We start from the raw sequence: 23,671 nt of genomic DNA, 5'->3' as shown, positions 1-23,671 counted from the left end.
GCAGCCACCTGGTGTATTAGTGCAAGCTCTGATACAGGCAGGTGTGGAAATTATTAATCTCTTAACACTTGCAGATATAGATAGTATTTAATTTCTTTACATGTTTGTTAGAGATTATTTCAGACATGAACACTTGCAGGTGTGGAGATGGTTTATATTTCAAAATTTACAGGTGTGAATATTACTTAAAACTCAAAATAAATGCAAGTGTGAAGAATAAACCATTAACTTACAGAGATGTACTTGCAGCAGAAAACTTTATCTTTCTCGAGTACCAAGACGAACAAGGCAGAGAAAAAGGTTTAAATATTCACAATAACCTAACCAAACTAACCTCATATAGCCCAGTACAATAAGTAAGGCAATACAGCAGATTCAGAAACATAGGATGTCCACAGCACTTGGTTGGGTACAGCAGTGACAATGAGTGTTAATCTGGCTAGTACATCGAGTTGGCTATACAGTATCAAATACTGAAGTGTATAGTGTGGCTATTTTTTGACATCACTGTACTGTAGTAAAGACGCTGTGATTAAAAATTGAATTGGTTGTTTTGCTGTGGGGTTGAGACAAGGCTGTACTGTAATATTATTAATGGGAACCAAATGGGGGAAATTGTCTGAAGAAATAGTGTGTGTGTATGTGTGTGTGTGTGTGTGTGCACATCCTCAGTACTGTATACTGTTGCCCCTGGAGTAATTCAAGTTCCTGTTAAAGTGATCTTATTAGGGAGGTGACTACTATAATATCATTCGTTGATCATGTCCATAAAGTATCTTATTTGCATTAAAATATGAGGGAAATTTAAGTGAAAACCTTTATCTGACCTCTGAGTCTCTCACCAGGTCAACCCCTTAAGTTGTTATTACAGTATCTTCCTTACAAAGCTTTATACCTGGACCTAAAAAAAGTGTGCTAAGTTTCTGAAGAGAATTGTATACAGTACTGTATGTGTATCCACAGCACAATAAACCTTTACATTGGGCCATATTCTTGCTGTTGATATGTGTCATGGAAAAGACCATCAAAATCATAATCATTTTGTCTGATAACATATATTCAGACTTTCATTCAAATAGTAAACAGGATTTTTGAGTGACCAACAGTGGCCATTTTCTCTCACAGATCACCATCATTTGCTCATAAACCCCCAGACACATCAGTCATAAGTTTTTAACTTTAGTTCGGTCCATTATTATTACTGTCCAGTACTGAAGAGATACAACCTCAAGTGAAAAGACCCATCTTAAAAAAAAATTATTTGCTTTACCCTTGGGCTGCAGGAGGTTACCCTAAGCTGAATAAAATGTTAAATTTGGAATCACAGCAAAAGGATTAATGTACAGACACAGCCTTGAGGACAACAACCATAACCATAGCAAGAAGTATAAAATGATGTCAGGACACAGACCATCAAGACTGAATAACTACCAACTGTACAGGACATAATAAGCTGATTTATATGTATGTCCCCAATTTGATATTGACAAAAATACATAAACTTACCCAAAGTTCCATTTTACACAGGACTGAAACCAAGTATAAAATGTTAGAAACAATAGTAATAAAAATTACAGTATGCATCAAATACAGTATTTACTATTGTAATTTTACTCTTACAATTGTCTTTCAAAGCAATTAAAATAATTACTTTACATGTTTTTACACAGAAATCCAGAGATTATCAAAATTACTGTGTAGTACAGTACAGAACTAAGTAAACAATGCAAGTCCAGTACTGTACTCTAACTAGAAATTTTTTATATAATGTATTTATAGAATTGTGGTAACTGTGGTTTCCTCTAATGAGCTTAAACAATTTGTTCAAACACCTCTATAGCACCACAAGTTTTAGGGTGTACGACTTATATAGTCCCCAATTTCTTTTACTCTACATTAAACAGTACTGTATTACAGTATTATTAACAGGTGAATTAATTTTACATTCTTCATCACATATTTTATACAGTACAGCATATTAACCCATCCCTTTCCCCATGTGTAAAAATGCAACAAAGGAAACATGAAAATTCTACTGATGATGGCTGCCGTCCCCTGCTGCTAACTCCCACACGACAAGATAAAACACGTAGAACATAGTTTAACACCTCTTGATCTTTTAAACGTCTATGAATAAAATGGCTAAAAAATTAAAAAAAAACAAAAATCCACTTGCAGTCCCCCTCAATATATAAAAAAATGACACACTAGGAATATGAAACTCCAATGATGATGGCTGCTGTGTAAATGTTTAATAAAGCCAAGTACTGAAAGCTGATGAAGGGTAAATAGAAGAGAAAGTATATATATAGAAAAGAAACATATCAAGTTAGGTGTGTGAAGAACATGTACTGTATGAGTAAAAAAAATATATACAGTATATGAATTAATGGGTAGTATAATGACCCATGGAGGTTGAACAATACATCCAATCAAATAATACAGAGTCGGAAAACACGGCATAAAAGTCATCGAGACATGTAAACAAGGTGAGACAGCCATTGATAATTTCTCTATCTTTAAGCTAATGTCTTTTAGTCTATATTTAACCTAATTGTAACTTCTCTCTACTCTTCAACAACTTCACTAAATCAGAGATGAATTACAAAAAAGTACCAAAAAAAATTCAGCTGTAATATCTGAATGAGTCAAGGGGAAAATATTACCTTTTCATAATATGTTACTTTTTCTACCTTATATCCTCAACTTACTACCATTATCTTAGTTTAAAACACAATAAACACACAGACTAATCTAACTAATATCCATCATTTAAGAACTTCAGATTCTTCAATATCTTAAACTCCAGATATATTCCTCCATGTAAGAGATTATCGAGACAATTTTCATCGTCTTTTTCTTTTTACGTTTCAATGTTGGCCGTTCCATTTGTTGGGGGAGGTGGAGGGGCAGCGTACGGGCAACCCAAAAACTGGTCAGCAATTCTACCAGCTTCACGCAACCCACTGAGGAAGGCTCCATGGACAGTGGCTGGATAGTTCCTTATTGTATGTTCTCCTCCAAAGAATAACCTGAAAAGGAAAAATTATCAACTGAACAGTGTATATCTACCCAAGACTCCTCCTCCACTGAATATAAGACGGCCCAAGGCGGAAATAAAATATGTATGAAACACTTACGATACACTTCTTTCAAACAAGACTTCTGAGTGTATGAGAGAGTGTATCAGTACTGACCTAGGAGGTGGACTGGGAGGATCACTAGAGTTCTGAGAATTCTGGGAAGTTTGATTAGGTTGTGGAGGAGAGATGGGAGTGGCGAGGATGTCATAGTCGTTCCCCGATGCTCCAGTAGACACAAAGGAATAGGATCCTCTTGACCAGGGATCTGCTCTCCATCTTGTCACAACAGTTTCCTTTGGCTGGAAAAAAATAAAATATCACTTAATTTAGCTGATTCTCTTAGACAACATCATTTCATTTAGCTGATTTAAACAACATCTCACTATTAAGCTGATTCTCTTTAACAACATCTCTCTATTTAGCTGATTCTCTTAGATAACATCACTTCATTTAGCTGATTCTCTTAAACATCACCTCTTCATTTAGCTGATTCTCTTAGACAACATCACCTCATTTAGCTGATTCTCTTAGACAATATCACTTCATTTAGCTGATTCTCTTAGACAATATCACTTCATTTAGCTGATTCTCTTTAAACTAAGTTCTCTAATACAATTATATAAATGTTTAAAGCAAAAGATGTGATGTTGAGAGGAGATGCTGAGTTATGTGAAGTAACAAGGAAGAACCCTATGGATACTGGGTCCTTGTTGTAGAAGGGGAACACCATAACAAAACACACCTACTACAACAGTATGAGTCAATGAATGATAGCTATTGAAGAGGGTTGTGTTCGCTCTTGTTTCTAGACTTCTGGCATGATAGTGGAAAAAGGTTTAAATGGGTAAGTGACAAATACTTCACTGTTAATTTAGTGCCAACTCACCTGGGGTACTGCAGAATTTCCAAATATTCCCTTAAGGACGGCGATGCAGCGACCTACAATAACGTCATCGCTCACGTTCTCCATAATTGCCGCAGCTTCACCAGCAACTAGAGCCAGAAGCACTGGTGCTCGATATAAATTCCAAAACAGAAACAGTTCACCTGGAAAAAAATTTATTTGTTTTCATTTACAATACACTATGTAAACATTATTAAAAGAATAATTTTCACACAAAGTCTTCTCCATTAGTGTTCCTCAAATACAAACCTATGAGTAACTTCTGAGACTAAACTACAAATTATATTTCTTACCTCTGCTGGCTGTGGTTGAGCCAACATGGCCAAACAAGTTAGCATTTGGGTCCCAGAACACACGGTCAAAACACAAAACAACCTGGAAATATTTTAAAATCAGAAGAAGTTTAAGACAAATTTCAGTCTCTCAAAGCTAATTCAGAGTTGGACCATCTGACAATACAATAGGAACTACATGAGACTGTGGAGTTATTTCACAAAATATGATCAAATTATGAAGCTGTGTTTGTAAAATACTCCTGTCTACACTCCCTGTAAGTCCAAACTGGAAGAAAGTATCCTATAGCTTGAATATTTTAATAGGACAATGTAAGGAAAATAGTTGAAGAAGCTTTCAAATAGTACAACTCTCCACTGAATAATTAATGGATAATCTTTGTGATAATCTTGGGTAGGACAATCAATGCAGTACAGAAGGACATGTAAATCAGTATGTCCTCTCCATGAGCTACTGTACAGGGCAAAATAAAATCAAACATTTAAATTCGGGTATACACTATTCATTTTGACAATGAAAGATTATAAAGATTAATAAAAAATATAAATACAGTAATACCTCCGTCAGCCGGAGTTGCAGAAACCCGGAACTTTCCAATAGCCGGAATTTAAATTTTCTCGGAAAATCGTTCCCAAAGCCGTAATTTTCCGGAAAATTACAGCTTTGGGAACAATTTTCCAAGGGGCACATTTTCCGGAAAATTCCGAGAAATTTTCCCGCTTTCAGTCATCTAGTTACCCAGAAATCTCTCATTCCCAGAAGTGCTCTGCACCAATTGTTCCGACTAACGGGGTTATCACTGTACTAAAAAGGCAAAGCTATTTGGTTCAACTGGGCATTTAAGTGAAAAATTAAAACAATTCTAAATTTTGTTGAGGGAACTTGTCAATACAATAACACAGGAACACAGACACTAATGAACAACAATAATACAACTCCCTAATAATGAAAATATAAACTTAAGTGTTATACAAATATAAAGCTGTTTGGGAATTTTCCATCTCACCTTATTAAGATTACCAAAGCCAAGTCTGTTAATAGCATCAACTTTCCACTGAGGTAGAGGTGGGTTGAAGGTGACAGTATGTGGGGCATTCTGGTTGGCACACACTGACTGCTTCAGCACACCAAGAGGTAACGTACATAAAACTGCATCAGCTGCAACATAGAGAATCATTATGTCACACAGTCACTCATCCAGTTAGCCGAGTTAAGTGACATTGGTCCGGCTAATAGCCCATGTCATTGGCTAAATACTAAAGAACACTACTGGTAAAAAGCTACTATAAGCATCTAATGGCTTTGTCGGCTATCCTTGGTCAAATCGCCTTACACTAAAAAACAGAAATTATTAAACGGAAGAAACGAATATATCCTTAGATATGAGGGTGAATAATATATTTCCGATCATGTAACAAACACCTAAATTATCACAAAAAATATAACCTTTACAGACATGTACAAGAAAGTGTGTGTGTGTGTGTGTGTGTGTGTGTGTGTGTGTGTGTGTCCATGAAAGAATATAATATATCCCATTTGATAAGAAACATCATGGGATACATCCTCATTACAGTGAGAGGAAGTACAAACTAGACTTACCCTTCAGAGTGGCGGGGTTAGAATGGTTACGAGCATTGGAGACTGTCACTTCTGCCCCAGAGTTGGAATACATAATTTTCCGGACAGCAGTATTAAGACGGATATCGAGTCCCTCACTTAAACCCACAGGTACACAGGAGTATCCATTTCGAACTGTAAAAATAAAAAAGGTATAAATTCCTAATTGAGACAAATTTCTGTCCTTACAAGCTTTTTGCCAAATAGAACTCATATTTCACCCACTGCCTTGTTATTTATCATCTCTTTATAATGTACAGCTACTCCTCGACTTACTACATACTCGACCTACGACCACCCGGACATACTACCGCCTCGGTCGTTCCAAAATTTTGTCAAATTACGTATTTTTGAGTCCCAACGTTAGTGATTGTGCAGTGTACTGACAAAATTTTCGTTTGTAATTCACTTAAAAATGGCTGGCAAAAGTGAGAGTTTTGTGGTGCTGAGAAGAAAAAGAGACATCCATTTTAGATTTTCTATGTAACATTTAAGCATTTTCGACTTACGACCTGGATTTGGGTCCCTAACCCCGTTGTAAGTTGAGGAGCAGCTGTACTTTATCATAAGTTACAGGAATTTCCATATAGTGACTGTAAAAGCAAGTGAAAGAGGGGTAGCGTAGATACATCACACTGTACACTAAGCCCCTTTTTGGTACACAAGGAGGCAGTGAAATGTCATTGGGCAAACTTACAAAAATATGGGACCACTTGAAAATTAACCCTGATGAATAAACACCCTGCTGGTTCCTGGAGGAGGTAAGGTGATGTTAGCATTAGAATGTGTATCATCAGAGTGAAATAGACTAGAATGTCTATTTTTCAGGTGATCCATTGAAGGGCGGTAATACAGTATACCAAGCCAACCAACCTATATGAAGCAAATAACCAACAGTTATCGATCCTTCCTGGAATATTCTCTCTTACAGGAGTGTCAATGGATTATAGTGAAGCCTCTGTTTACCGGACTACATGGAGAGGAAATTCTGTTATATCAAGGGTCTGTTAGATGTGAAGCCACGCACGCACGCACGCACGCACGCACACACACACACACACACTAATGGATTACATAGAGAAGTCCATTATAAGGAGGTTTTACTGTATAATAAGGCCTTTGTTTACAATCTCATTAACCTTTAAACAGCGGCCATCACCGGTGGAGGTTTCGAGTTCCTGGTGTTCAATTTTTACACATAGGGAGGGCAGAGTAGGGGGTCCTTAACTGCCAATTAATGTTCAATATACAGGGGTTACCTAAAACAAAAGTGTTAGTTAATGACATCTTCCATACCTGTTAAGTGACTGCCTGAAAATTCAAAATCATCATCTTGGTCCCAGTGTTTGAGAGAGAGGTTACTGAGGGGAGTGGCATTAGCAAACTCCAGATTAGCAAAATGCCAGTCGAGGATCTGTCTGTCCCGGGAGGAGAGGTACACGTCACTTGGGGAAGACGCCTCTAGTTCCTGAAGCTTGTCCTCTATCTCCCGCTGTTGCTCCACTAACTGATCCCATTCCTGAGATGGTTGATATAAACACAATATAAATAACCAAGTTCAAAGTTTTTATAAGGTTTACATCTTTACTCGTCAAAATAAACATTAACATTAGTATAATAAAAACAAATACGGTGACTAAATCTTAGTGACCTAAGTATCTACATAATCTTAGCAGACTTTTATCTTTACTTGTCAAAGAATCTTAAACCATTCTCTCATAATTACCTTACAGGCATTTTGCAGTTCACGGAGTTTGACACGGTAGACAAATTCATTGGTAATATTCCGTGAATTTCTTTTTTCACTCAACTGTCCGTGTTCCTTGTGTAGCAAGGCAACTTTGTCATGGAGTGTGAGTAACTGGTGAGGGAAAATAAACTGAGTTATACATCTATATGAATGAGCAACTGTTGAGGGAAAAGCTTGTGGAGTTTTATATCTACAGTATTTACATGAAGCAAACTTTTCCCCCCAAGCAGCTGTCAACTAAAATCATTGTCACGTACTGCTTTTTATGCCGTGTTAAATAGAACTGGCACTACTGAACATTTTGTCTAAGTCTCTGGTGATACACAAACTTTCTCTCCCACACATAACTACAGTAGGGTTGGGATATATCGCGACTTTTTATAACGATCTTTTTGTATAACGACTACCAAAATTATCAAAATTTTCCAATATATAGCAATAAATTTATTTATTTCGCTCGGGAAATCAAGCAGGAAATATTTCAAATGTATCGCCATGGCAAACAAATGTGTTATTTGCTCACCAGAGGCACCACCGTGGCTGCTCACCCGCGCAGTCACACTCGGTCTTTCTGAGTGAGTGTCGAGTAAGCAGCCGTCTCTGCTGCAGATTCCAATTTCTAAAGCGAGTGTAAATGGGTTGCTAGTGACGTGAAAAGTGAAGTGAAGAAATGGAAAGCTTAATGGAAAGATTTAATACTGTAAATAATATTTTTGCTGTTCGTTTATGTAGGTGTGGCATTGTCAAGTGAGGGTGGCAGTTGGCATCTGCTGCCGAGTCTGGTGTTCCCAGGATGGTGCGTCAGCTGCCAGTCTGGTGTTCCTTGATATTGAAACAGCCTGTTGTTCCCGAATCTTGTGTTCATTGGTGCTTTAGTTAGTAAGAAAATAAACTTGTTAAGTCAAGTTTAGTCACTTTTATTGGCCTCCAGAACCTAACCCAATTTTCCTCAGTGATTACATGTAATTACTGTATATATCAGGATTTAGTATACTGTATAGCAAACGTCACTGGACCTTATCTGGCGATATATCCCGACCCTACTGTACATGTTTCTTCATGAATGAAAAGTTAAATATACTAAGGAAACACTGTTTTATAATTACAGTTGTGATTAAATTATTGTACTGTACTGCTTTTTTAAGATGTTATGGATGTGATGTCATTCAATAGTACATAGTAAAATCAAAATGAGGATCTGTGATTTTGAGAGCCTGACAAATGGACCTTAACCCCTTCACGATGGGGACACCACTGTAAATATTTCACTTAGCTAACACCAGACAATTTTATTCGGCAAAGTAGGGGACCCATACACAAGGGGTTAAGTGACTTTAGGTGAGACTGTTCAATATTTACAACAAAAAAGATAACAAGCAATCCATGTTCTCTCCCTGAATTAGTGAGTCCATAGGTAACCAGTTAGCACCATGACTAATAAAACACTGGTGTAATATCTACCATCCTCTTACCTTATTTAAGACAGTCTTCAGCTTCTCCTGTAGCTTCACAACGGTCTTCCAATGTGTGACTTGCTTTTCCTTGACATTCTTTTCCTGAAGACTTCAAACAAGAACAGAAAAGTTATTAGAGTACAGTACAGAGGTATTAGAAAAAATTGCCTATAAAAAATCTTGATATATTTGGAAAAAATACACGTGACACAAAGTGTTAACAGACTCTGATTTCATGATCCAAAAAAATAAAAAATTTAATTCCATCACCTCAGCAAAGTCAGCACAGTATTATTCCCAACCACAAACTGTACTGTACATACAGTTGATTCTTCTTTCATAATGAGACTTAAAACTGAACTACCATTGATGCCCAGGAAGTTACCCACCCACACACTGAGAGTAACCTGAGCTAATGTGATATATACTGTACTGTACTATGAGAATAAGGGGAAACTTCTTGTAACAATCTACCATCAATTAAATAATATTACTTTCAGAGGATTACTTACTTAATGACCCACTCCAGGCCCTCTCCAAGACTGATGGGTCGATTGTCAACATAATTAAAGTCGAGCTGGTGAGACAGGAAGCTGGTTGCCTCAAGTAGACGGTTAAACTCTCTCTCAACCATTTCATCCTTGTCTTTCAACACCTTAGTCCAAAATAAATATGGAGGTGAAGAGCAGCAGCATGGAATATTTGGAGAAACATTAAAACACATCATGATTTTTGGGTACATAACCTTTGCCCTTTTCCTCTTTAATCTTTCATGCCTCACTGATCAAAGGAAACTTAATTTATATACTGTTCTGTATAGATCGACACAGCTACTGTATGTTGCATCATAATAGTGTATATGTCTCCCACTGGTCTCTTCAATTCAGCCATTTTTCAAAAGCATCTGAGTACAGTATCTGGTATCTGAAATACTTGGGGTAAAGTGAGGTTTGAAAAGTGATTAGTTTGGGATGTGTTATATATTATACCTGTATCTTCTTCAGGAAATTATATATATATTTCAATAGAGTGACCAGGGATCAGGCCGCTGGTGGAGGACCTGCACACCACAACAAATGGTTACACTGTACATTATCTATAGGTCTGGGAGGATCTTGAAGTACACTAGTTCCTTACTAAAGTCTTAATATTTGTTGATGAGGAAGCAATGTGAGCGAGTAGCATCTTACAGGTGAACGTCTTCTACAGTGTGGGTGTGACATCAGTGTGGGTGTGGCATCAGTGAGGATGTGACATCAGTGAGGGTGTGACATCAGTGAGGGTGTGACATAAGTGTGAGATGTTTAAATGGAGGCAGGAATACCAAAACTATGGGTGTCTAAAGGTACCTTAATTAATTTTCGGTATTTGTTTTCTAGATACTTACCAAAGTGCTGAAATGTAATTACAATCATCTTATAAGTGGTAGCCAGTGTTGTACGTTGACGCCTTACAATGGACGACGGCAACTTCTTAACGCCGACGCTGACGCCATCAAATTTTTGGGCAGGTGACGCTACAGGTGACGCAGTCAACTTTTCACCCGAGCGGAGCGTCAAGCGTCAATTTGTTCGTCAACTTCTAAAATTTTTTATTTTTCCAAGTTCGATTTTCAGTTACAAGTATCTTGTTATAAAGACGACCGGGAAAATTTTTGCCGCGCCCGAGCACCTGCGCAGCTTTCTACAGATTTCAATTTTGAACCAGAATTGTACTTGCTTCCTGACCGTTAGCATTGTGTTGTGAAAATGTGCGACCGAGCAGCGCTCGGAAGCTGTGGTGTGTGCATGGAAGACGAATTGTTCTAGGCCCTGTACGAGACCCCCCCCCAGGAATAAAAAAGACAGTGACCTTTTCAAGTGTTTTCCTGAGGGAGAAACCTTCGACAAGGACACCTTCCCCAACAAGGCCATGAGGGAGTTGTTCATCAAATACAACACCCCCATCCCCTCTAGTGGAGCTCATGTTCTCCGTGGGCAAGGACATCTTGAGGCCCAAGAGCAGCAGAATGAGCGACAAGCATTTTGAGATGCTAGTATTCTTGTGGGGGACCAAATGAGTAATTAAAATGATATAATATAAATCATAATAAATGATTAAAAATGAATGAATATTTTTTTATTTTGCATATGTTACTCCCATACACAGGAGAATACGCGTTTCGGGGCTGCATTTGTACGTCACTGAAAACTTGTTGTTGCTAGGTGTTGACGCCGACTCTAACGGCGTCAATTTATGAAATTGTTTACGCCGACGCTGAAGGCATCAAATTTCTCTGCCGTTTACGCTGGCGGAGCCACTTTTTTTCGTTGACGCGTACAACACTGGTGGTAGCCAGTGTCAGTAATCATTCACACACTCTACCAGTCGTCAGGACACTGTGGTTATTTATTCCTTAATACTCTATAAATTTTATATGGTCAACAAAAACAGTTATCTTCTCATTCCTTATACTTATATGCTAATTAACTTTGAGCTGAAGGTGGAAAACCTAAGTATTGTACTGTAGCTATTTGTGGTGTTTCTTCTATGTCATGGGTCCCAACTCTCCTTTATTGAATTTCTGCAGAATTTCAACTTTATCTCTGACACTAAGTATCTGTACTACATCAATAACATCACTTAGTATTTTCTTGTGACATTTTAAGAGCAGCACACCCGGTTAGTCAACAATGATCTCTGAGTGATGAAGGAGTGATGTTGCATTTATACTGCACTGGAATTCCTGCTTAATGTCACCCCTAAGAAGGTAAAAATAATTCATCAGAGAAATTACAGTACTTACTGTGTTTCCATTGGACTCATACAGTGGACATTTTTGTTTTATTCGAACTAATTCCATGTTTATTTGTTTGGATAAGACGTTGACGGGGTTTCCTCCTAAACCCGTCACCACCATTGCTCCTAGGTCGGCTATGTACGGACCCTTGCGGAAAGTTGCGATCCTGCCTCCTACACGATCCTGATATTAAGTGGGAAAAAATATTCACAATTACAGTACCTGATTTTGAATTGACACAATGGCAACATGAACACTGATTCTTAGAAGTAATCTTCACCTTGAGAGATAAAAACTGATAACAAGAAGATCAAGAGTGTCTACATTACCTCATAACTCTGCCTACAAACATTCTAAGCCATTTATTTATCAATCACTATAAATACCATACTTCCTTCTATAAACTATAACGAAAGACAATAAACTCTACATACCTGTACTATATATTAAGGGTAACAGGCACAAAGAAACTGGGAATCTTTTAAAAATCCAAAATTTAAGTGAATCTCCTCAGAGGGATCTCAACCAAATGTATTATGGAAGTGAAGTAAATGAATGTGAGAGCCAATAATAGACTGTACTCATGTTTACATTAAAAAGACAAAAATAACTTGGTACACAAACCCTGGACTCCAAGACAGTAACTTCAAAACCAAAGGAAGTGAGTTGTTGAGCAGCAGCCAGACCAGCAATCCCAGCACCTATGACGATGATGCTCCCGTACTTCTTCTGGGGGAGGGGCTGTGACGTATAGGACAAGAGGTTAACTATGAGGACATAACCAAACCTTTTACACTGTTTATATCTACAACATGAGGTTGAATTGATTGTGGTAATTACATCCCTGGCGACACAGCAGCTTAGATCCTATACCGCCGAATGAGGATGAACTCAGTTGCTATATATATAGTACTGCAGCAATAATTAACATATGTGGTTAGTAAAAAACTGTAGAGTAGTGAGTAATGGCAGGAAAAGGAATTCAAGGTGCTCTGTATGTCTTGATGATGGGGAAAAAAAATGTAGAAGTTATCAGTGATGTGGATGACATGACAGAGGTACCAGGGGGTAGAACACATCTCCTTCTATAGCATATAATTAAGCTATTGATTTAGATTAGGTTAGGTTAGGGTAAGTTAACTTGGGTTAGGTTAATTTATATTATATTAGGTTAAGTTATATTAGGTTAGGTTAATTTGGGTTAGGTTAAGTTAAATTATGTTATCTTAAGTTAGGTTAGGGGTTATTGCAATATTAGGGATTAGCAAACCTCAAAACATAGATGGTAAATACACTCTATTTGTTACCACGAAAGACTACCTCAGCAGCATCGACCATATGGTAAAAATCCCTTAAAAGGCTGCATATAATTCTTCTTACCTTGACCCTTTTAAATATGCCGTAATTGATATATCCATGGCGCTCTAGGTAAGCATGGATACGGGCACACAAGACGCCCTCGGAATTAAATGGAGGCTCAAGGTCTGCCATCACTCCCTCGTACGTTTGTTCCTGAAGGGGGGACTCCAGCCACATCTGGAGCTGTGAGATGGAGACATTTTATTCCCCTGTTGCTTCTTCATATAAACGAACTAAACTGAATTCTTCACTATAAACATTAAGGATTATTTAAGGGAATCACATGAAGATAAGACAACCTAGGTTATTTTATCTGTTAGTTAGAAATTGTATTATAATCTAATCTAACCCCCCACCTCTCCTCCAGGTAGCATTAAGGTGTTTGATCATCAGGTGCAATAAGCTGGGGTGACTATTCATCAGGTTGTCTAACTTTTAATGAATAAAGTTTTGCATAAATCAACAGTTGCTGAATAATAGTATAATCTGGTGAGGTTCAATTATGTCTACTGATGTGTACAAGTTTGTTATACAATCCTTCACAGTAAAAAAAATTAGGCTGCTGTTATCAGTACACAAATGACAATACTGTATTTCATCATTTAAACAATGCTAAAGTTCTATGTAGAATACCATATCTATAAATCAGAACTGTATTCTACTACAAATTTATAAATACAGGATATTCAAATGAGGAATAAGCACTGTAATTCTCTATCCTGTTTCCAAAATTATGTGCAGTGACAACCTGTAGCCAAGAAGACCTAGGTAGCTACAGTAGTAATAAAACAATAAATTAAAAACTTACAATTCTGTTCCTTATGTGGAGAAACAGCCTGTGTGTGGGAGGCGGACTCTTCACTATGTCAGAGAACAGAGACCCCTCCAGTGTGGTCAGTTTGTCTGCTGGCATGCGACTCTGGAATGCTGCACCGTCCAACCCCACTAAAATAATTAGTGAAAGGTGTTATTAAATAAATACAGTATATACAGTACACCAAATCTAAAAGTATAAAAATGATGTCATCCTTAATTACTTTTCTACTTTTTTTTACCAAGAATTAGTGTACAATACTGTATGTATATTATGTATATTATGTTGTATCCATGTATAAGTAAGATATTATAGCATATAAAGATAAGAACAAGTGATCTATCTTTAGGGAAACTCGCCTGTTGGGTCATCTTGTTCTGCCTCTGCCACTTCTTCATCTTTGTCGGGTTTCTCCGTCTTTACTTCCTCTTTCACTTCTGTTACAGCTTCTTCCTCCTCCACTTCCACCTATGATGAAGTACAACTCATTAACATCTTAAAGGTACAGTATACTATATTTTGACCACTAAACCAGGGAATGGTGATATATTCTACTTAAATTACAATTGGTAAGTCTGGTAAGGTTAGGAAATGTTTGTGAGTAGACAACAGATCAGACACAACATGGCAACAGGAGGACACTGCGGCTGGGCGTTGACTACTGTTTAGGGTAAAAACTCAGGGATAAATAAAAGTACAAAATTTATGGTAAAAATTCGTTTCCACCCCACTTTCCCCAATTGGTATGATATTATATTTATGGTGTATTTTGGTGTTTTTTAATCAACCTGACCTGACCTACCCTAACCGGTTACAGTCCAACTCGGCCCACTTCCAACTCGGACCGTCAAATACCAACTCGGACCACTTAGGTTAACGAACTCGGAGTAAAAAGTAAAAATTTACACATTTTTGCATGAATGATAAAAGTACAATGATAAAAAGCAGCATTGAATATAAGGGAAGGAATTGATTTGTTATTATTTATTTTTTCATTCTATCTTATTAATATATCAATGTATATATGTAGAAGAGGTGATCTTTTTTCTTTTATATATATAATTTTCTATTTTCTATTTAGTTCACAATTAAGATCACTGTAACTGGAGACCTGACAACAACGCCCTCACAAAATATGACGGTTGAGGATAACCTGATCACGAGATCTGAGGTTGACGAGTTCCACAACAATGTAAATAATGAGTTACTTAATGCACAAAGGCAGAACATAACATATAGAAAACTCAGATCAAACAACAATGACCCTAAATGGATAAATAATTATTTAAAGAATATGAATGGACAAAGGAAGGCTATTGGTAGGACAATAATTCGTGGTGAAGTTTACCTCCGAGATAATTATAAGGTATTGGCCAGTAGGATTAAGACTGAGATAAGAAAAGCAAAGAGGAATAATGAACTGAAGGTAGCAAGAGAGATCTATTAACTCAGATTAAAGTAAGTTTTCCAATTTTTTGTGACTTTGTGACACCAAATACTAGTCGAGAAGTGATTAGCAGTCCGATTTATTCATCTAGGACCATTATTTGACTTCATTCTGGCTACATTTGGCTACATTTGGGTAATTAGTCGGACCCCAAAAATATTTCAAAACTAAACAAAAACACTAACTTTTGTTTTATTTCGTCTTGATCACTTGGGATACACAGTAAATATTGTTGGAATGATAATAAGTCGCACAGTGAATTTTATTTTTTGCAGGTAGCTACTCAAGGTAATAAACTGACCTAATTCACCAACAAGGGGAAGAACGGGAATTAAGCAACCAGCATCACCGGAGTTTATCTTACCTTTCCTCTCTTCTTCTTTCCCTTTCTAAGATCATCTTCCTCTGTTGTATCGGCTGATCTTTTAAGACTCGCCAGCTCTTTATTCTCCATGAAGTATTTGTCCTGTGTCTATAAAACTTATTTAAATAACACGGCAGCTTCCCAGAGTGTCAGAGTAAACAACAACAACACAGCGTCGTCTCCTCACCTTCGTACACTCACCACAAGTTGTCGGACTCTGACCACCAGTGTCGTACATTACAAAGGCACAAGGAAGCTCTTTCAAAATGGCAAGAATTATAACTCATGTTACTTTGTGCGTACTGAACATAGACTCTACGCCTGTATGGCCAGATGTTTACTGGGATGTAAAAACAAAATAGTACTAAAGAAAGCGAGCCAGCGATGCTATTATGTGTATAATTATCACAGTTACGTAATCTACGTGACAATTGGATACACTCCTGTTGGTAGTAAGCAAATGTTAAACACCGATGTGATGAGATGTATCACATTAGAAACTATTAACAGACACATAGAGAGTATTAAATCAAGTGAATGTTATGCTTTTATTGATGGTTCTGTGTAGACTAACACAGGTAGAACAGGCTGTGCATGTGTAATATATAAAGAAAAAGAGATGATAGTGTCAAACAGGCAAAGGCTGAACAACTGGGCCAACACAACACAAACTGAACTAACTGGAATCTACTTAGCCACAGACTACCTTAAAGAAAATGGAGGTTGGGTGATATTCTGTGACTCTCAAAGTGTCTAAAGTTGTATGTGATATTAAAAGAAATGTGATAAATGCCGACGAGAACAACTCTCGTAACGAATTTGTGTGGATTCCGTCCCATGTTGGAATTAGGTATTGTAGTGGATTTCTCCCCTACAACGCTGTTTGTCGCTGAGTAGCCGACCCCACCAATTCCCCAGTGTATGCCTCGTGGTCTCGGTCAACCAGCGCCGCCATACATCACGGAGCGGGGGTCAACTACTAAGCCACGCCTACCCCAGCTATTTAAGACCTGACCTCGTGGTGACCTGTCTCTTTCTACCTCCTCCTCCGCCGCTGCCTGGCGGTCCTCGCTCCTCCGCCGCTGCCTGGCGGTCCTCGCTCCTCCTCCGCCTGCCTGGCGGTCCTCGCTCCCCCGCCTGCCTGGCGGTCCTCTCTCTCGCTGGCGAGCATGGCGACCCACAAGCTGTCCTTCTCCGAGCGTCCTCACCAACCAGCTCTCTCTACATCACGCTTGTAACCATGCTGCTTCTGTCTGTCTGTCCTCTCTGTTTATAACTGTCTGTCCTGTCTGTTTATCTGTCTTCCCTCTATACCTGTCTGTCCTGTCTGTTTATCTGTCTTCCCTCTATACCTGTCTGTCCTCTCTATCTCTGTTTGAACGTCTATCTATCTCTGACTGTCCGTGTCTGTCTATCTGTCTGTCCGTTTGTGTTTGAAAAATGTCGCAGGAGGCAGCAATGTGTCAAGTTACACCAGTGACCCCGAGTAAGACGATCACACACGAGAAGCCCCACTGATGCTCCACCACTACCACAGAAACTCTCAATTTATCTTACGTGACTTAGGTGATAGATAGATGTACATACAAGCGAACAAGCCAAATCAAAGATGATAAGGTAAAGTTTAATTGGATTCACAAAACTGTCCCTTAACTTCGTCTTGTAGCTGGTAGGCCTATTACGTAAATGGGTTAGGTTAGGTTAGGTTAAGTTAGGTTAGGTTTTTAATTACTTACTTAAAACAACAACAATATCCTCCTTATATACTGACAGTGTGATGTATGTACAATATATTTTAGGTAAGGTACATACATCAGTCAGCGTACGATAGTTTCTGTGGTGGTGGCAGCGTCACCTGGGCTCCTTCCCACCCACGGACCCACAAACAGACCCATGGCTCATATCATACACCTTCAGTACTCGTAGTAGCTGTGTGAGACGTTGACGGTACAGGGCTTCACCAACTGAGGTAAATAAGGTCAGTAATTACACCAATTCATCAGGTGCTTTTTTGTTGTCGAATTGGGTCCTAACTGGACGATAAAATAACAATAACGGTGACCAAATGTGGAAAGGACCTGGGTGTGTGTAATAGAGACCTGACCGACCGCCCAAGAGGCTTAGGAGCTGATCAGTGGTGAAGAGGATGAAACCAAGATCACTAGGGCCCGGATAGTTATGCACTAAAAAACCATGAAATATGCATGCAAATATGCACTAAAAACAGGGGAAATATGCATTTATATGCATACAATACTTTATATGGATACAATACTTGCAGTCCATTCATTGCTTTGCACATGTAAGGTGCAGCATCAGTGCACACCAAAAGAACATTTTCATACTCTAACTTCGTTGGCCACAACAATTGCAGAGAATCGTTGAAGAAACCAGCAACAGTGGAGTGGTTGACTTTAGATAGTACACCAACATTCACTAGGTAGTATTTGCCTCGCTCTGTTTCATCTCCCAACACACCAAAAATAAGATTCACAATACACCGTTGCTCAACATCAGTGGTTTCATCGAGTGACACCCATATTTTCTTTCCACAAGCCTTTCTCCTTATGATTTCCATCGTGTCCTTGAACAATTGTGAAACATAGTTCTTACGTAATGTTGATTCGTCAGGCACCTTTTTTCCAGTTTACTGTTCCAGGAATGACTTTAGGCACTTGTTATTCAGTTTATGCAATGGAATATCCGCTGAAACAAATGCCTTGCACAAATCTGCGTTGAACTGGGAACGATCAGGCCCTGACTTACTGGAACATGCAAGAAGTAGTTGTTGCTCCTTTTGTGCACTATTGGACTTAACAGCTTCGAGTCGGATGTGCTTGGTTGTTTTAAGGTGTTGTTGGACTTGAAATTTCTTGCTCGCTGTCACTGGTGCTTCACAATATTTACAAAACAGTACACTTCCATCAGTAGTAAATGCATCAAATTCCTTTACATATGATCTCAGCACTTCATTTTGGTTTCTTTGTACTTTCGGCATTTTCACGAGCAGCAGAAGAGAGTAGCTCCACACAGCAGCACTGCTCCTGACTGACTAACTCACTAGTCCAATGAGTCATGACCAGGTGTGGAAACGACAGATTAAAGCGACGTGACCTCACCTCACTTCACCTAACCACACCTCACCTCACCTCCCAGTACCACGTGTGCTCATTCAGTGGCAACAAAGAGATACTGCCAGATGAATATTTTACCAAAATATGCATTTATATGCAGTTATCTAGGTAATATGCACTTATCATAGAAATCACGCAAAATATGCATTTGCATATGAAATATGCAAATGCATAACTATCCGGGCCCTACTGATGACTAGCCAGCCTCGTGTCTTCTCAAGGCGTTAGCTTAGTCCTACAGTACGTGACATATTTTCCGCCTAACTAATAACTTTCTTGGGACACCCGTAACATTATTCAGACTGATAAACGATCTATCATTACTTTTAATTTAATAACTGATATTTCGTTTCATAATTCGCCTCCATATTAATTCGGTAAATTACATTTAGTATCATATAGGCCTAGTTCCACAACCTCTCGCTACGTGAGGAGCGCAGTCTTCCCTCAGACGACCTTGAACTCAGCATCTCGCAAGGTGAGCATATATATATATATATATATATATATATATATATATATATATATATATATATATATATATATATATATATATATATATATATATATATATATATATTATTTGTATTAAAAGTTCAGATAAGTTTTAAGGGTGTTTTTTATGGTCTAAGTTATGGACATCTCGTAAGTGAAGAAATGTGCCGTCTACCCAGCAGTAATTGGGGACCTGGATGAGTATCTATTTGTAGATCGTGTTTCGGGGTAATGGTTAGCCAGTGCAGTTGGCGAGTTGTCCGGTCTTCTCGGACTATTCCTTGACATAGGGTCATGAACTAGTTAAGTTAGGGTGTAGCTGTTGTGTTGGCGACAGCTTCTACACCTTAAACAAATTCACGCCTAGGTGGCCCTCGGACCGGCCATCTTCAAACACGGTTTTCAATTCCTCTTGTGCACAGTAATTGTCATAGTCTCTCCTACATCATCTAACAGTGGGTGACGAAGAAAACAGTGGTCGATGATGGAGGGACTACGAGAGGTGAATCCTGAGGAGCTGCCTCAACTACTGAAGTGTCTGGCCAAGTACCTCCCACACTCCGTCACCGTGAGTCCTTCAGTGCCTTTACTTGACTCTATACTACTACTACTATTACTATTATTGCCGCTGTTACTACTATTGCGATAACTGCTAGTGTTCCTATTACCCTGTACTACTACCGAGTAAAATTATCTTAATATTTATAATACAATTGGCCTCAGGTTCACGGGGTAGTCAACATGCATCTTCGGTATCAGATGACCGAACATCGGATTTTTACGCCATCTCAGTCCTCCTCTACCTTCGTACTCACCACCATGAACGCTGAGTCCACGAGTAAAGACGTGAGTGAGAGTAATCAATCCAAAAGTTTTAAGAAATATAAATAATAAATCAACCAAAGTGTCATTCTCTTGTCTGGGTGATCTTAGGGTTGGTGACCATTCCTCCACTCATTTTTGTATTAATTTTATTTTTTGTTATATTTACCAATTCTTCTGGGGACCACAACTGTTAATTTATCCATCCCTGTTTCTGTCTTCCCCTGGACCTCTTACCCTCAACTGTTACCATTAATATTTCTGTTACTATTCATTAATCCCTAACTATATGGTTAATCCAAAGATGAAATAAGCTGTGGGGTGGTTAATGATCAGGTGAACTTAACCTGACATCCTCTCTACACTGACAGGATAAGAAACAGTCAGTGTCCTTGTTCTGGGATACTGAAAAGGAGGAGGAAGAGACGGTGGCGGAACTACTGTCATCTGCCCCTGTTATAGACTGGACTCAACCCGTCTTTTTCTTCGCCTGCGCTCAACACCTACTGAGTAAGGTAGGTCCTGACCTCTCTCTCTCTCTCTCTCTCGTAGGTCATGTTGGTACTCTTGATAGTGAATTACCTGGTCGTCAGGTTAATGAACTGTGATCTTATAACAGGTGGAGGAGATGAAGAGGAGTGGGCGGGTGGGCGTGGGGAGACTGATGCCACGCCCAATGATACCCTCACATCTTTTCACCATCACCCGCGACAAACTCCCCGCACACACACCCAGGTAAGTACACACCCCACCCACACACCCAGGTAAGTACACACCCCACCCACACACCCAGGTAAGTACACACCCCACCCACACACCCAGGTAAGTACACACCCCACCCACACACCCAGGTAAGTACACACCCCACCCACACACCCAGTCTCACGTTAATGTGTGTTATCGTCTTAAACTTTGGATGTTGTGCTTCCCTCACCTTAAAATTTTCCCACAATAAAAAGGCACGACACTGCAACAAAAAAAAATAGTGTAATACTCTGTAAAGTTTAGACGTTTGGCTCCTGCCGCGCCCCACGCAAGACAAGGCGCTCGTTAATTCTGCCAGGGAAGTTTTCCAGATAATTGACCAAAGTTAGATGTAAGTCGTCAGCCTATAATCCTGATAACTTTAAGACACAATACTTTACTGATCACTTTGCAAGGTTACCTGAAGGCTTCCGGTTGGGTCCAATCAACACCCGTCACGCCCAACACCTGTGCAGCCACTGGGAGTACCGCAGATTGAGCACCCTGGAGAACTACACCAGGGTGTTGGCCACCCTCCCAGGCTACGCTGTCTACCCCACTCAAGGCGAGGGAGAGGCTGCAGGATATAGTCTCTCTGGTGCCGAGACAGAGCGAGACAGCGGCGCTAGTGGGGAAGGGGAGTGTGAGGCGCCCCCCGTGGCCTGGGCACACCTCTCACAGGTCAACACTATCAGCAACGTCTTCACGCTGGAGGGATACCGGCGTCTAGGGCTGGGAGGAGCCGCCACTCTCGCTCTGGCTGCCCACTTGCTGCAGGAGGAGCACAGAGTGTCGAGCTACGTCAACGACTACAACTACGCTTCCATTAAGTTCCACGAGCATCTGGGGTTCACTAAGGAGTGTCCCTTGGGGTGGCAGATGTTCTCCCCACGTGACGACGCCTCTTGCCCGACCTCCACACCTTAACTCTCTTCACTGTTGCCACCTTTAAGACATACACTTGACCTTTATGTCATTGAATGTGACACCGTCAAAGACTTCAGTCCACCTGGCTTACTGTATCATGAACTAAGTAATTACTACATTGAATTAGGATTTCTGGAGGACATCGTTGCAATCTATCCAATATTTGCAAGACCACTCTGATTAGTCCTTAAATGGAATATGACTTATACATACTGTATATGAACCTCTGTCCTGTGTGGCAGTGAAAAGTGATAGCACCTTCAGTGTCAAGACCAGACTTAATTACTCAGTACGGTATAGGCAAACTGTACTCCAAGCTTTGTCAATCAAGTTCTTAACCGCAAAGCTGCCACACATACGACACTCAAATTAGAAATTTCAGATCACCTGAAGAATAGACACCCCAACTTATTTCACCTAAAGATTAGACACCCTAGTTAAAAGGTACGGGAGGCTGTTTGAGAATTTGGGAGGAAACCCATTAAGCTAACATAACTTAACCTTAACCTCTTGAGTATTATGACTTATTTTCTTGAGTACGATGAATTAACCCAGTAAGACACTTTTCACCACTTTAGTACTATGATTTACCTCATAGAGTACGATGAATTAACCCAGTAAGACACTTTTAACCACTTTAGTACTATGATTTACCTCCTAGAGTACGATGAATTAACCCAGTAAGACACTTTTAACCACTTTAGTACTATGATTTACCTCCTAGAGTACGATGAATTAACCCAGTAAGACACTTTTCACCACTTTAGTACTATGATTTACCTCATAGAGTACGATGAATTAACCCAGTAAGACACTTTTAACCACTTTAGTACTATGATTTACCTCATAGAGTACGATGAATTAACCCAGTAAGACACTTTTAACCACTTTAGTACTATGATTTACCTCCTAGAGTACGATGAATTAACCCAGTAAGACACTTTTCACCACTTTAGTACTATGATTTATTTCCTTGAGTACGATGCCATCATACCCAAGAGATTAAAATCATTGTACTCAAGAGGTTTAACAATATTGTGTCAGGTTACTCCATAGTACTCAAGGAACTAAATTATTGTACTCATGGTGTCTTCTCTACAATACTGTTTAATACTACATATAATATATAATTTTATTGAAGTATAGCTGCTTGATCTATATACATTGTCTATATACAGTACAGTACATGCTGAACAAACTGTAAACTTTATGAGAATTTGATTGAATAACGAGAGCATATTTTTATTATTACCATTATTATTGTTGTTGTTGTTATTATTATTATTATTATTATTATTATTATTATTATTATTATTATTACTATTATTATTATTATTATTATTATAGCTCAATAAATCTCTCTATTTACACCAATAATGACTATTATTTTATAACCTTGAACGACAAACAATATTTATCCTTATAAACAACAACAGACATTGTATCTTGAACTGATAAGGCACTTGAGTTATGATGAGTGCATCTGTTAAGTGTATTCACAGAGGACTCCGGTTACTGGAGTCTTGATATAACTGAGGAGAAAAATCAATGTGTGTTAGGTTAGGTTGAGGCTTATGGTACAGACGAGAAATAAATTATTCTTCAGAAACCTAACCTGACCTGACCTGACCTGACCTGACCTCGAGCGAGACAACATGACTAGTGCCATTTTTCACCCATCACA

The 23,671-nt window shown here is 38.8% G+C and overlaps 2 protein-coding genes across 5 annotated transcripts; one reads left to right on the top strand and one right to left on the bottom strand.

Annotated features, from left to right (window-relative positions):
- Nucleotides 1–780: 780 nt before the first annotated feature.
- On the bottom strand, nt 781–16,056 carry LOC121869618 (lysine-specific histone demethylase 1A-like). Of its 3 annotated transcripts, none has more exons than XM_042371102.1 (16): nt 15,866–16,056; nt 14,414–14,522; nt 14,049–14,185; nt 13,262–13,423; nt 12,506–12,622; nt 11,888–12,064; nt 9,615–9,763; nt 9,121–9,211; nt 7,625–7,759; nt 7,195–7,417; nt 5,881–6,033; nt 5,288–5,439; nt 4,281–4,362; nt 3,970–4,130; nt 3,198–3,382; nt 781–3,032 (listed from the first exon to the last, which is right to left on the bottom strand). In XM_042371102.1, the coding sequence occupies exons 1-16, from the start codon at nt 15,953–15,955 to the stop codon at nt 2,864–2,866; spliced, it is 2,292 nt and encodes a 763-aa protein (XP_042227036.1). In that variant the 5' UTR covers nt 15,956–16,056; the 3' UTR covers nt 781–2,863. The 3 variants fall into 3 exon arrangements, with proteins under 3 accessions (XP_042227036.1, XP_042227037.1, XP_042227038.1); XM_042371103.1 differs by having other exon boundaries at nt 9,615–9,757; XM_042371104.1 differs by having other exon boundaries at nt 14,049–14,167.
- Nucleotides 16,057–17,718: 1,662 nt separating this feature from the next.
- On the top strand, nt 17,719–23,264 carry LOC121869617. 2 transcript variants are annotated; one of them, XM_042371100.1, is made up of 6 exons: nt 17,719–17,843; nt 19,951–20,062; nt 20,218–20,340; nt 20,688–20,831; nt 20,936–21,051; nt 21,477–23,264. In XM_042371100.1, the coding sequence occupies exons 2-6, from the start codon at nt 19,976–19,978 to the stop codon at nt 21,985–21,987; spliced, it is 981 nt and encodes a 326-aa protein (XP_042227034.1). In that variant the 5' UTR covers nt 17,719–17,843; nt 19,951–19,975; the 3' UTR covers nt 21,988–23,264. The 2 variants fall into 2 exon arrangements, with proteins under 2 accessions (XP_042227034.1, XP_042227035.1); XM_042371101.1 differs by having other exon boundaries at nt 17,723–17,834.
- The last annotated feature ends 407 nt before the right edge of the window (nt 23,265–23,671 follow it).

The sequence above is a fragment of the Homarus americanus genome, unplaced genomic scaffold (assembly GCF_018991925.1).
Source record: "Homarus americanus isolate GMGI-L3 unplaced genomic scaffold, GMGI_Hamer_2.0 scaffold23578, whole genome shotgun sequence".
In the NCBI taxonomy this organism is placed as follows: Eukaryota; Metazoa; Arthropoda; class Malacostraca; order Decapoda; family Nephropidae; genus Homarus; species Homarus americanus.
The sequence above is the reverse complement of the archived record's forward strand: the minus strand, read 5'-3'. Positions and strand labels throughout refer to the sequence as shown.